The 15,382-nt window shown below is 36.7% G+C and overlaps 1 protein-coding gene across 1 annotated transcript in view; it reads right to left on the bottom strand.

Moving 5' to 3' along the window:
- Positions 1-12,671: 12,671 nt before the first annotated feature.
- The window catches only part of LOC140136248 (docking protein 5-like), a 203,851-nt gene continuing 201,140 nt past the window's right edge, over positions 12,672-15,382 (bottom strand). The window contains exons 9-10 of the mRNA XM_072157969.1: positions 14,556-14,705; positions 12,672-13,728 (exon numbers count right to left, since the gene is read on the bottom strand). Coding sequence (XP_072014070.1) covers positions 13,628-13,728; positions 14,556-14,705 — 251 coding nt within the window. The 3' untranslated portion in view covers positions 12,672-13,627. The remainder of the gene's footprint in view (positions 13,729-14,555; positions 14,706-15,382) is intronic.

The following is a 15,382-nucleotide window of genomic DNA, read 5'->3' on the forward strand; positions in this document are numbered from 1 at the left end:
TCCGCTCAATCAATTCAGTTTTCACTTCCTGGTCCACGCCTTTCATCAAATTATATCTCTACCGCTTGTTACTAAGTCATAAGTCATAAGTTATGATGAGTTGATTTGCAACAACAGATTTGTTTTTTCCACTCTGATACTTGAATCAAGTTTGAAGTTTAACATCCGATCGAAACAAAGCAAAGGCTACAACAGTCGGCCTCGGAGCAATTTTAAAAGATAATTTAAAATTTAATGAACAAGCTAAATTTAAATTCTAATATTAAAAAATATTTAATAAAAGACAAGCCGAATTTACATTTGAGTCGCGTGCTAGTGACGAACACAAGCTATTAATTACAACCAATTAGGTCGATTGTTCTTTCAAAATAATAATAATAAAACGATCACGCTATTGGTCAGATCTTCGATCGTTGCTAATCGCTAGCTACTACAATTTAATGAAGAAGCTAAAATTTAATGAAGAAGCTAAATTCAAATTCTAAATATTAAAAATATTGAATAAAAAACAAGCTATATTTACATTCGAGTCGTGTGCTGCGACGAGCACATGCTAAATTTTAACCAATGAGGTCGATTGTTCTTTATTAAATAGTATAATAAAACGATCACGCTTATTGGCCAGATCTTCGATCGTTGATCATCGCTAGCGACTACATTTAAGAAATAAAGGGTAGTGCATTATTCTTGACAACAAATAATGTGTCCAAGGCTGTAAAAACGTAAGAAAGAAAGAGCTTGCGATTTCCAAACGCTGTGATCGTACGCACGTATCTATTCAAAATCACTCTCCTGTATCAAAGCCAGGTCGCGTATTTAGCCAGTTCTGAAGATTTTGCACGTACGAAATGAACGTGGAGACAACGTTGAAAATGCACAAGATTTGACCGCGTAACAATATATTAAAGAGAGTCAAGGATAATGAACATACGACGGAAAGTCTACTATTAATTTGACCCTTTTTGTTTGTAAGAAATCTTTATATTTAAAAGCAACATTGAGGTGTGAAAATTTGACTTCATTTATACGGGCAGTATATGTACAGATTGTCCATTGAAGACAAAATTATTAAATTATTAAAGATAAATTATACAGACACGTTGCTATCTACACAAGATGCTTATGTGACACGATCTGGTCCATGGGGGTCAAAGGCGGCAAATTTGAAAATGAGATAAAGTAAAAATATAGAGTAAAAAACAGTAAAATACATAAGAAAACAGACATAAAAAAAAATTCATAACTTTAGAACCTAGACCTTTGGTGTTTTCAATAAATGTTATGCTATTTTATGTGTAATGTAATAATTGCAATAACTCAATTTTCAAAAATGCCTCCTTTGTCCCCCCCCCCTTTTTTTTAGCTTATACAGATGACACCTTGCTATTTACTGAAGATAGCTTATGCATGCACCTTGCTATCTACTGAAGATAGCTTGCGCTGGCACCTTGCTATCTACTGAAGATAGCTTATACTGGCACCTTGCTATCTACTGAAGATAGCTTGCGCTGGCACCTTGCTATCTACTGAAGATAGCTTGCGCTGGCACCTTGCTATCTACTGAAGATAGCTTATGCTGACACCTTGCTATCTACTGAAGGTAGCTTATGCTAGCACCTTGCTATCTTCTGAAGATAGCTTATAAAGGCACATTGTTATCTGCTGAAGATAGTATATGCTGGCACCTTGCTATCTACTGAAGATAACTTATGCTGGCACCTTGCTATCTGCCGGAGATAACTTATGCTGGCACCTTGCTATCTTCTGAAGATAGCTTACGCTAGCCCCTTGCTATCTTCTGAAGATAGCTTATGCTGGCACCTTGCTATTTACTGAAGATAGCTTACGCTGACACCTTGCTATTTACTAAAGATAGCTTACGCTGACACCTTGCTATTTACTAAAGATAGCTTATGCTGGTGCATTGCTATCTGCTGAAGATCACTTGCTATCTACTGAATATAGCTTATGCTGGCAATGCACCTTGCTATCTCTTGAAGATAGCTTACGCTGGAACCTTACTATACTGAAGATAGCTTATGCTGGCACTTTGCTATCTACTTGAGATAGCTAATGCTAGCACCTTGCTATCTACTGAAGATACCTTACGCTGGCACCTTGCTATCTACTGAAGATAGCTTATGCTAGCCCCTTGCATCTTCTGAAGATATAGCTTATGCTGGCACCTTGCTATTTACTGAAGATAGCTTACGCTGACACCTTGCTATTTACTAAAGATAGCTTATGCTGGTGCATTGCTATCTGCTGAAGATCACTTGCTATCTACTGAATATAGCTTATGCTGGCAATGCACCTTGCTATCTCTTGAAGATAGCTTACGCTGGAACCTTACTATACTGAAGATAGCTTATGCTGGCACTTTGCTATCTACTTGAGATAGCTAATGCTAGCACATTGCTATCTACTGAAGATACCTTACGCTGGCACCTTGCTATCTACTGAAGATAGCTTATGCTAGCCCCTTGCATCTTCTGAAGATAGCTTATGCTGGCACCTTGCTATTTACTGAAGATAGCTTACGCTGACACCTTGCTATTTACTAAAGATAGCTTATGCTGGTGCATTGCTATCTGCTGAAGATCACTTGCTATCTACTGAATATAGCTTATGCTGGCAATGCACCTTGCTATCTCTTGAAGATAGCTTACGCTGAACCTTACTATACTGAAGATAGCTTATGCTGGCACTTTGCTATCTACTTGAGATAGCTAATGCTAGCACCTTGCTATCTACTGAAGATACCTTACGCTGGCACCTTGCTATCTACTGAAGATAGCTTATGCTAGCCCCTTGCATCTTCTGAAGATAGCTTATGCTGGCACCTTGCTATTTACTGAAGATAGCTTACGCTGGCACCTTGCTATGTACTGAAGATAGCTTATGCTGGTGCGTGGCTATCTGCTGAAGATCACTTGCTATCTACTGAATATAGCTTATGCTGGCAATGCACCTTGCTATCTCTTGAAGATAGCTTACGCTGGAACCTTACTATACTGAAGATAGCTTATGCTGGCACTTTGCTATCTACTTGAGATAGCTAATGCTAGCACCTTGCTATCTACTGAAGATACCTTACGCTGGCACCTTGCTATCTACTGAAGATAGCTTATGCTAGCCCCTTGCATCTTCTGAAGATAGCTTATGCTGGCACCTTGCTATTTACTGAAGATAGCTTACGCTGACACCTTGCTATTTACTAAAGATAGCTTATGCTGGCGCATTGCTATCTGCTGAAGATCACTTGCTATCTACTGAAGATAGCTTATGCATGCACATTGCTATCTACTGAATGTAGCTTATGCTGGCAATGCACCTTGCTATCTCTTGAAGATAGCTTACGCTGGCCCCTTACTATAAATAGCTTATGCTGGCACTTTGCTATCTACTTGAGATAGCTAATGCTGGCACCTTGCTATCTACTGAAGATAGCTTACGCTGACACCTTGCTATTTACTAAAGATAGCTTATGCTGGCACATTGCTATCTGCTGAAGATCACTTGCTATCTACTGAAGATAGCTTATGCATGCACATTGCTATCTACTGAATATAGCTTATGCTGGTAATGCACCTTGCTATCTCTTGAAGATAGCTTACGCTGGCACCTTACTATACTGAAGATAGCTTATGCTGGCACTTTGCTATCTACTTGAGATAGCTAATGCTAGCACCTTGCTATCTACTGAAGATACCTTACGCTGGCACCTTGCTATCTACTGAAGATAGCTTATGCTAGCCCCTTGCATCTTCTGAAGATAGCTTATGCTGGCACCTTGCTATTTACTGAAGATAGCTTACGCTGACACCTTGCTATTTACTAAAGATAGCTTATGCTGGTGCATTGCTATCTGCTGAAGATCACTTGCTATCTACTGAATATAGCTTATGCTGGCAATGCACCTTGCTATCTCTTGAAGATAGCTTACGCTGGGACCTTACTATACTGAAGATAGCTTATGCTGGCACTTTGCTATCTACTTGAGATAGCTAATGCTAGCACCTTGCTATCTACTGAAGATACCTTACGCTGGCACCTTGCTATCTACTGAAGATAGCTTATGCTAGCCCCTTGCATCTTCTGAAGATAGCTTATGCTGGCACCTTGCTATTTACTGAAGATAGCTTACGCTGACACCTTGTTATTTACTAAAGATAGCTTATGCTGGTGCATTGCTATCTGCTGAAGATCACTTGCTATCTACTGAATATAGCTTATGCTGGCAATGCACCTTGCTATCTCTTGAAGATAGCTTACGCTGGAACCTTACTATACTGAAGATAGCTTATGCTGGCACTTTGCTATCTACTTGAGATAGCTAATGCTAGCACCTTGCTATCTACTGAAGATACCTTACGCTGGCACCTTGCTATCTACTGAAGATAGCTTATGCTAGCCCCTTGCATCTTCTGAAGATAGCTTATGCTGGCACCTTGCTATTTACTGAAGATAGCTTACGCTGACACCTTGCGATTTACTAAAGATAGCTTATGCTGGCGCATTGCTATCTGCTGAAGATCACTTGCTATCTACTGAAGATAGCTTATGCATGCACATTGCTATCTACTGAATATAGCTTATGCTGGCAATGCACCTTGCTATCTCTTGAAGATAGCTTACGCTGGCCCCTTACTATAAATAGCTTATGCTGGCACTTTGCTATCTACTTGAGATAGCTAATGCTGGCACCTTGCTATCTACTGAAGATAGCTTACGCTGACACCTTGCTATTTACTAAAGATAGCTTATGCTGGCACATTGCTATCTGCTGAAGATCACTTACTATCTACTGAAGATAGCTTATGCATGCACATTGCTATCTACTGAATATAGCTTATGCTGGTAATGCACCTTGCTATCTCTTGAAGATAGCTTACGCTGGCACCTTACGCTGACACCTTGCTATTTACTAAAGATAGCTTATGCTGGCGCATTGCTATCTGCTGAAGATCACTTGCTATCTACTGAAGATAGCTTATGCTGGCACATTGCTATCTACTGAAGACAGCTTATACATGCACCATGCTATCTGAAGAAATCTTATACAGGCACCTTTTTTGAATGTATGCCTAAAATATATGAGTACTCCCTACCGGATTAGCCTATATTACATGTTTAAATTAGAAAGGTTTGATACTGTAGCTGTTAGGCTGTTGTATCATAATGGTTCAGTTTGATCACAGGGCCCTCTATTCATCACTCTAAGCAACAATAAAAAGTGAAAAAAAAGGTTCTTCAGTCATCCTCCAGAAGGAACCCTAAATGATTCTTAACACAAACTATTGGGTGCTCTGTAGTACATTTTGAAGTTCTTGAAAAAGACTGTATGTAGAACCGCTGATCAATGAACAAATCCGTGCTCTGAAGTTCTCTAAAAAGCCTGTAGAACCTTTTATTTCTTCCAATGGTTCCTAAATTGTCCAGAATAGTTTTTGTCACATTTTTGCTTAACCCTAACACCACCGAACATCTCATATACACATGAACACGCTGGCTGGGCCAGTGCAACAGTTGTGGCCAGCGGCGTGGTGGCATGAGTCATCCTATAGGGGCACCAGGCCTGATGGGGGGAGGACACAGGCCATTTTGTCAGTAATTTTCCTGTGGGATTTTCTACATTTACAAATCGATCGGGGGCATGTGCTCCTATGATCCTATGCCACTGTTTGTGGCTTGCTATCCCGTCTTTCATATCCGAGGGATTTGTGGTTCAAAACTAGAACGAAGCAAACAATTTTTCTCTTTACCTTTTTTCTGTCTTCCTTCCTTCTTTCCTTTCCATTCGCTAAAAGACATGGGGCGTTACGGTTAACAGTGTTTCAAAGAAAATATATCTCACAAAAGTTTGTTCATCTCTGCTTTAGTCATTAATATTTCTTTTATTTTATAATACAAATATTGCAATAGATCCATTTTTTATTATGTACAAAACACTATAGGAGTTTGCAAATCAAAAGATGCCATGCAAACTCAAAAACGTAATACAATAATGATATCATAATTTATACAAGCAAGTCATTTCAAATCAAGTATTCACAATAGAATTGGATTTGTGGAATTCATATTTGCAATATATACAGCTAAAGCTGGCAAGAAAATAACAGAATGACTCTCATAATTATGTATACATTTGCTTCCTTATACACTTAAGGACTCTGGTATGAACATTTTGACAGTATTTTATGTGAGACATGAGAGCATATCAGACATCGAATTGCATTCTGAATACGAAGAATGTCCTTCTGATATCAAATAATTTTGATTTTTTGAAATTCAAGATATAATACAAATTTTATGTCAAATTATTAAACAGTTCTCGAAGTAAACTTTCTAAATCTACTTCAATATTGCAAATATCAAAATTATTTGATATCAGAAGGACATTCTTCAAATCAGAATGCAATTTGATATGTCTGATGCGCTCTCATGTCCCACAAAAAATACTGTCCAAATGCTCATACCAGAGCCGTTAACTGAAAATATCATGATCCACTTATATAATCTTTGTTTGTAGCAAATTTGGCATGAAATTTTCTGATCTTCAGGATTTAACCCACTCAGGCCAAATTAACAAATTTGGAACTGGAAATAATTGGCAGTATGATGAGGCCTAAAAAAATTGTTTGATTGGCTTAACCCGACCGACCCTAAAAATAGGCCCGACCCTAGACTTTTTTTTTTTTTTTAATTTAAAAAAAAATTAATTAAAAAAAAGAAACAAAAAAGATCCATACGCAATTTACCGCTTAAAATGTGTGTAAAATCAATCAAACAATTTTTTTAGGCCGTATCCCCTGGCATCCCAAGAATAGCCACGTTGAAAAAATATGAGGCGACCAATTGGAGCCAAAAATGTTTTGAGCCCCACCCTTCAAAAACCTGGCTCAATGCCTGCAATGAAAACAAAAAAGCAGCTATTCCATTTGAAATCTATACACCCTATGGAAGACATGACCTTAATCTTCCACACAGGGGGGTGTAGATTTCATATAGAGTCACCCATTCAGGTAACCCCATTTGAAATTCACACTCCCTGTGAGGTAGATTAAAGTCTTGTCTTCCATAGGGGGTGTATGAATTTCAACTGGAATAGCCCATTTTGACAACTTCACAACCAAGATGCTACAGACGAGGGCGGACATTTTAAAAATGAATTTAGAAGAGCAGCAACGACACCACCTGCATTACATTCCAGATGTTAAATCTACATCATATGCAAAATTTGAGGAAAATTGAACGAGGCTGTTTATTTTAGGGCCATTTGTCTATAACTGGTCTTTACATGTAGCCCTATGGAGAGAGTGCCTGTTGAGGGCGCTATAACCCCATTTTAGGAACAAAAATGTGATATAAAAAAAACTGCCCCGTGCGACTTTTTTAAAATTTTCAGAGTATGTAGTATGAACGCAACTTACAAGAAAATAAGTTTGAACATAAACAAAATTTGAAGGCTGGTCTTACCCTGGAAATGTGAAACCTTTGGACCTGATAACTGTTAAATTGTTGGTCTAGATTATATAAAAGTATACATATTTAGGATGGCAAAGATTTGACGAATCCATATGTTGCCCAAAACAATTTGGTCAATTTTTTAATTTAAGCATTTTTGCCCAAACCTCACCGAAAGTTTCATCAAGTCTTTGCCAATTTAAATATGTATACCTTTATATAAAGACCTCCACATAAAAAGGTAATGCAGCCGTTATAAATTCACCCATAGCTTCAGAACTATTAATTGTATTCACAATATTTTAACATAGAAAGGAGAATGTTTTTTTACGCGCATTTTGATACCCCTCCATCCAATGTCGTTCAATATTAACAACACTACTTTGAAAGAAAAACACCCAAAATTAAAAGTTGCAGTTTACAGTGATCAATGGTTATTATAAAAGCATTGTGGCATGTAAAATCCGCCGTTATCTTCACGCTGAATTCAAATCAATAGAAATAGAGGCCCTGCATGAAATTATCGATTGGCTCCAAACAAAGGATTTGAGCCCGTGTCCTTCACCGTAGTTATGGCGGAGTGCAGTCCATTCAATCAAATGTTGTCATCAACCTATTTGATCGTAGTGCAGGGTTATGTGTGTGAGACGAACTGTCACGGTAGATTGCAATCATGCTTTTGTTGAATGCATTTGAGTTAAAGTCCGCCATATTTACGGGATCATGATACGTCACATGCAAGGCTTCTATAACTAGAGTCATCAATTTGACTTTAATCAATACAAACCCTGTTGCTAGATACAAAACCTTTTTGTAAAATTTAACAAAGTTGATAACCAGTTATCAACTTCCTTATTTTACATTTAAGAAATAAAAGACCTCTTGAAACAAATTCATCAGGATCATTCATAGTTCATTAAAAGTAGAAAACCAAGCCGTAGCCACAGTGCGATGCACCCCCATGCCAATCCAAATAAAAAGGTCCACATTTTTATGTGAACAGTTTTGAAAATTCACAAAAGCTCTACATTTTCTGGTAAAAACATTGAAATCTGCTTTTTTTGTAAAGAAAAAATCACAAAAGGTCCCCCTTTGATCCCACCGCACCCGCACAAATAAATGCTGACTACGGGGCTTGTAAAAAAAATTCTTTTTCGGTTACAATTATTAGATTGCCCATTACTTCTACAAATAAAATTGAAACATGTTTTTTGTGTCAATATATATAAAATGTGATCACAAAATCAAAGCAATACTTTTTGAGTGACACATTTCCAGTAAACACTTACTTGTGTTAAAATAGCTATGATGCAGTGCAGAATTTTGACTTGGTGAGGTACTACAAAAATATAGTTCATAAAATTTACTGTACATAATAATGGTCTAGCACCCTCTATTGACAAAACCTAACTATATAGTAAAAGTCTGAGATGCAAAACTAGTTTGTGTCCGATGATCAACTGCCCCCAGCCTGTGATTAGTTAGTAGCACATAACGTCGGTCGCATCACATACAGACTTATAGTTTAATACCATTTTAAACAAAATTGTTTCACATACAGAGCTATAAGTTTAATACTAAGTTACACAATAATACTCGAAAGATTGGCATGTAAAATTCACCACAATTAAAAACTTTCAAGTGTTTATTTGAGGAAATTTTAGCAATGAATAAGTTTGAGGCTAAATAAAATACCAGTATTGTATAGCTCTGGATGTGAAACACTTTTGTCTGTTATTGTATAGAACAGTATATGATGCGACCAACGATAAGGAAGGTTGCTACGAACCGTCATCAGAGAAAAAGAATCGCCCAAAATAGTGAAAGATAATGTACTTTTACAAGTCAAAAAACACTACTAGGCATATTCTTGACATGGTGCCTTCAAGAAACAAAGTTTCCCAGTAATAAAACCTGAATTTTGAGATGGTTTGCATGCTTGAAAGTGCAACTAACCATAGGGCATGCTGTGATCCACTGCATTCAGAAATTTCAATCATCATGACGAATCGTAAACAAACTTTCTGAGTTTGATTGACAGGTGACGTCAGTCGCAAACTAGTTTCGTTAGCTCTGATTAAAAATACACCTTACACAATCAGCAACTTGAAAGTAACAGAACAGTTTACCAACATTTCTTAATGTTGCAGACTCATTCTTTACACAAAATCCCTGTGGAAGATTTATATTGAATCTTTCTCAGAGGGTGTATGAAATTCAAATAGAGCTGTCTAATGTGTTAATTCCATTTGATATTCATACTCCCCCTGTGGAAAATATTTCCAAAATCTTCCACAGGGTGTGGATTTTAAATGAACAACCCATTCTGTGTCTGATGTGTGCTGTGTCAAATTAAAAAAGTGCGCCAAGTGCCCATATTTTATTTACCATACAACCTAAGATATCTGTTTCAATGTTTCAAGTTCTTCAGACACAGTAAATACAAACCGGCTTGGTCATATTCAATATATGTGACCATCCAGCACAACTGAGCCCTGAAGTCGCTAATCATCATTTTTGAGATATTCAACCAAAATATTCTGCTTGAAATTAGCTTTAAAATGATGTATATCATGTCTATACTACTTGACATTTAAGTAGTGAAAAATCAATAAAACAGTCAATAAATCCTTTGTTTCCTATTGTTTATTGTTAAGTTCAATGGAGCATATCTCAATAGTGGCACTGGAGACATCCGGGCTCAGTTGTGGTGGATGGTCACATATTCTTAATTTATCTAAATACACATACATCTCTCTTGTAAGATACCTACTTGAACTTCCATTAAATTCAGCTGCCTTTTATGATTAACTAGGATCTACAACCTGATTAAACACATCTCACTAAACATGAGCATTAAGACCACTTTAATTAAATAGTTTGGCTCAAAGTTTTGATGAAAATGCAAACCTAATGCAAAACACAATTTTTTGTTCAATTTAATTTAATTTTTTTTTATATGGATGGGGGGGGGGGGCAGTTTGTGAATCAAAATGTGAATCAACTTGCAAAGTTTTTGTTTTTAATAATTAAAAAAAAAGAAAAGAAAAAATATGCAAGATTTTACTAACATGTGCGATAGCTTTTGAGTAAACTATTTTATTAAGATGGCCTAAACATGCTTTGGCTAGTGATAGATCTGAGTCCTGATTTCTGAGTGTTCCTCCAATCTTAAGAATTTAAAGCAATTATATCGATTAAAAAGCTTTAACTTCACAGACATTTGCCTGGGAATGTTATCAAAATCTTATTTTCACATCCTTCACATTATTAACTTTAAAATTGTAACAAATTTGCTAGCATTAATTTCCAAATAACAAGTTTCTTTAATTTGTGAAAAGACAGTTATTGTTTGTTTATGATGACCCAGTTCATAATAATATTCCAGGTCATCGCGCAGCTGTTGGGCACAACACTTACACTAGTTGCTCTTTGGGTAATGTGTGTCACTGGCAAGCATTTATATGAAATTTCTCATACTTAAGAAACAAACCAAAAGATTGATGAAGTTCTACATATCGCCACTGGGCAGAAAAACCTCATAATTATGTACTTTTTGCCCTTGAACATGGATGAAGCAAACCATTCAATATAAAGAATACACCTACAAGGTTTTATCCATTTTCAAGGGCCAAAACTAAATATGAGGTGTTTTTCTGCATGTACTTTTCGCCCTTAAACATGGATAAAGCTTTGTACGTGTAGACTTTATGTTGAAGAGGTTGCTTCATCCATGTTAAAGGACCAAAAGTACATGCAGAAAACACCTCATATTTACTTTAGGCCCTTGAAAATGGATAAAGCCTTGTAGGTGTATACTTTATATTGAATGGTTTGCTTCATCCATGTTCAAGGGCAAAAAGTACATATGAGGTTTTTCCTGCATGTTTTATTATATAATAACATATTTCACCCTGATACGTCAGTGACATCAGTGCACATTTCTTTAGGTGCAGCGTTCGCTCAAAGTATACCCACACACATGCTTAAAGACACTGCACATACAGCTGCCTCCACATGTTGATGTCACTGCCACATCAGGGTGCAAAATAGTATAGTGCCCTCATCATCTGTAATAGCACTGTAAGTGATAAATGTTTGTAAAACTAACTTACATAGTAAACTTTTTAACCCCATCCCTCACTTCTGTCCCCTATATATATTAAATGAAACCAATGGTACACATGTTATGGAGACTGTTTACAAATATTGCACAAAATATAACAAGCAATCATTATACAAATCATGAAATTTATGTAAATCATATGATACACATCTCCACCCAGTAAGAACTTGTTCTTTTGCTGAACTTCTACAAGTTCAATGATATCAGTGTTTTGAGCTTACCTCATTGTAGCAAGCCTTGAAATAAGCCATAAGCAGGCGATAGGAGCAAATATGGCCTCGTAAAGCCACCAATCGCTCCTGGTCCTTGTAAAATTTAAATGAAGAGCAATTTTCTAAAACAAATTGCTCCTGGTTCCAGTTTTGCAACTGATGCAATAGTGCTGGTTGGTATTGTATATGCAGAAAATACTATTTGAAATTTGCTCCTGTTTCTTCAGAAATTGCTCCTGCTTCTTGTGAAATCCCAGTGAACCAGGAGCAATGTTCAAAACAAATTGCTCCTGGTTCCAGTTTTGCAACTGATGCAATAGTGCTGGTTGGTATTGTATATGCAGAAAAGGATTTGCTATTTGAAATTTTGAAAGGAGGCGATGGGAGTAAATTTGCTCTCGTAAAGCTACCTCCTGGTCCTTGTAAAATTCATATGAAGAGCAATTTTCTAAAACAAATTGCTCCTGGTTCCAGTTTTGCAACTGATGCAATAGTGCTGGTTGGTATTGTATATGCAGAAAATACTATTTGAAATTTGCTCCTGTTTCTTCAGAAATTGCTCCTGCTTCTTGTGAAATCCCAGTGAACCAGGAGCAATGTTCAAAACAAATTGCTTCTGGTTCCAGTCCACTTATTTCAAGGCTTGATAGTATCCTGATGTAAAGTTTAATACAATGAAGTAGGTATATTTCAAAACAATGGCTACTTTAACAATGATATCATTACTTGAGGCAGTAAGCAAGACAACATTAAGTTATGACCAGTGACAAGCGATTTGCGCGGAACTTTTTTTCCGTGCAATTGGCTATTTTTTTTACTATGGGCATGTATACATGATTTGCACTGAAAAAAAAGTTCCGCGCAAATCGCCTGTCCCTGGTTATGACTGGTAAAGTTTTCACAATACGGTTGATTCACAATACAATGCACCTCCAGCGGTTGCTAGGGAGAGGCCAAAATATGCAGTGCATCATGGGAAAAAGTCAACATCCAAAGCCCACATAATACAAATACAACACAGAGACATACCATAAAAACTTGATAGTTAGCATATGTGCTTACTATCGAGCGCTTTTAAAACATGCAAACATGAAGAGCCTCATCCACAAAAGTGTAAAGGGTTTTGAGCGAATTATCGATACACATAGTTATATTCGAACAAGTAAATATGCAAATGTGTGTCGAAACCCCATTAGCTCAGCTGGTAAAGTGCCGGACTTTGGTACAATTTCATGTTTTCAAAAGCGCTTGATAGTAAGCGCATATGCTAACTATCGAGTTTTTACGGTATGTCATTGTATGTTTAAATATCTATTTAATGATGTTACACGTGAATGACATTAAAGCAGCAATTGACAATTATAGTAGATCCATTTTCTATCTATTGATTACACAGAATCCTTCACTGAACCCTTTTCAACTTGATTATTATCAGACTCGCATGTAAATCCAATGGTGGTTAGAAAGGCGATGTCGACCCGGGAGGTCAAAAATTGGACTGACAAGAGCAACCGCTGGAAGCGCACCATACTGCAGATACCGATAATTATATACAGATACATATAAAAGAGGTGACATTCTATTGTCCTTGAGTATAAAATAAATTCTATGATATCTGTACAACAAGTTAGTTTCCATAGCAGATCACTACCATATTACCGTACTAATTTGACTCCTGACAACAGATACTGATGAAAAAATTCAATAAGTGCATGGTTTTATATTCATATAAAGCCTGTTTCTCAACATTTGCCTCAAAAACTAACTTGTTTTACAACAATAATAAAGTGTTTCTATATAGTTTTTTTCATCATGTTGAGTATCAGCTTTGTATATCTCTAGTGAAAGCTGATATGATTGCACTGTCTGTAGGACTCGTCAGATTGCTGTCCGTTATGTAGTCACGAAAACTGCTACCATCATCTGTAATGAATATAGAGAGAAACAAGGAAGGGTACTTAGCATTCCAGTTGATGATAAAGTGATAGATAAATCAATATCAATTAACTGTATAAACTACTCTAGTTTGTAGAAACCTCTCAAAAAAAAAACCCAACCAAAATATACTTAACAATATTGCCAATCTTTTAGTGCTGTTATAAACAGAAATACCCAGAAACTACATTATTGTATCATAATATCTTTCTATCTTTCTGCCTGCCTTGGGAGGTTAAAAGAGATAAGAGATGGTTTATTGAGGGCGCTTCACATGATATATAGCGATGCTTGAGTAATCCGGTATTCGCCATTTACAGAAATCATCATAAGAGACGCAGGGCATAATTTAGTGTAGAAATTGTGTATAGCAAAAACTCACTACATCGATGCGTAGCAACCGTGTCACTTTGAATAGAAAATACTACAAAACTGAAATGTGGAGTATATTGCTGCGCGACACCACTTGTACCATGCCCTCACAGCCCCTAACTTTGGGAATTCATCAAATTGGTTTCCAAATACTTTTCTTCCATGTTTGACCATTTCACAAAATCCCTACATCAATCTACTGCAAAGGTAACAACCCGCAACTAAGGAAAACTCTATCAATATCCCCATAGAAACCAATTTACAAACATGACAATCTCTAAGGCACAGTTCCTTAACCCCAATATGCTTCTACACTCAAAGAATAACCTTTGGATGTGTTGGGTACAAAAACTCATATTCCACAACTTGAGGTCAAATTTGAGCTTTGCTTGTTTAATGGGAGTTCATTGCACTGTGTCACTAGGATGAGATCATAGTGTTACCTGTGTCACTTGTAAAATCCATATGCTCTATTGACAAGGTGGATGGCACCGACGGCCGATTATGAGAACTACTCCGTTTCACCCATATGTCTTCATTGGTATGCGCACCACAACTACACGTTCCTACACTGCATACAACGCTGCCCTTGGCTGAAAAAGAGAGCACAACACAAACATACAATATAGTTTTATTCATATTGTTGATATTAAAAAGGGACATCGTTTTTATTGGAAGGGGTTAGGTGTGAAGTTGGATCAAATAATTTAAAAGACGACTGCCTGCAGGGCAATGGTGTAAATAGAGCCAACATATAGGAGGCTATGGGGTGGGAAATATTATCAATGAGGGGGAAAGTTTGGGTTGGTTATCTTCCATAGATAATATACTATATAGACTGCTAATTCATAGACTTTTTGAAAAATCAGTTTAAACTCAAATAATTATATAGTTTAGTGTGGATTTATATGTGACTACGATATCTATCACTATGAAAAGAATATTATTCACTATTGGGCTATTTACTTGAAATCCATACACATCCTATGGAAGACATGATCTTAATCTTCAACACAGAGTGTGAATTTCAAATGGAGTTACATGAATGAGTGACTCCATTGGAAATCTACTCTCTTAAAGGAGTATTTCGTGATCCTCCTCTTTTTATGACATTTTTCAGTTCATATACACGAAAAAAGCTTAATTCCAAAATTTCAGTTGATTCCGATTTTGTGTTTGCGAGTTATGCACGATTATACACTGCTCCATAGACAATGTGTTATAATTTCGTTCTGGTATACCAGAACAAAATTAAAATTTCACAATATCT

The sequence above is a fragment of the Amphiura filiformis genome, chromosome 16 (assembly GCF_039555335.1).
Source record: "Amphiura filiformis chromosome 16, Afil_fr2py, whole genome shotgun sequence".
In the NCBI taxonomy this organism is placed as follows: domain Eukaryota; kingdom Metazoa; phylum Echinodermata; class Ophiuroidea; order Amphilepidida; family Amphiuridae; genus Amphiura; species Amphiura filiformis.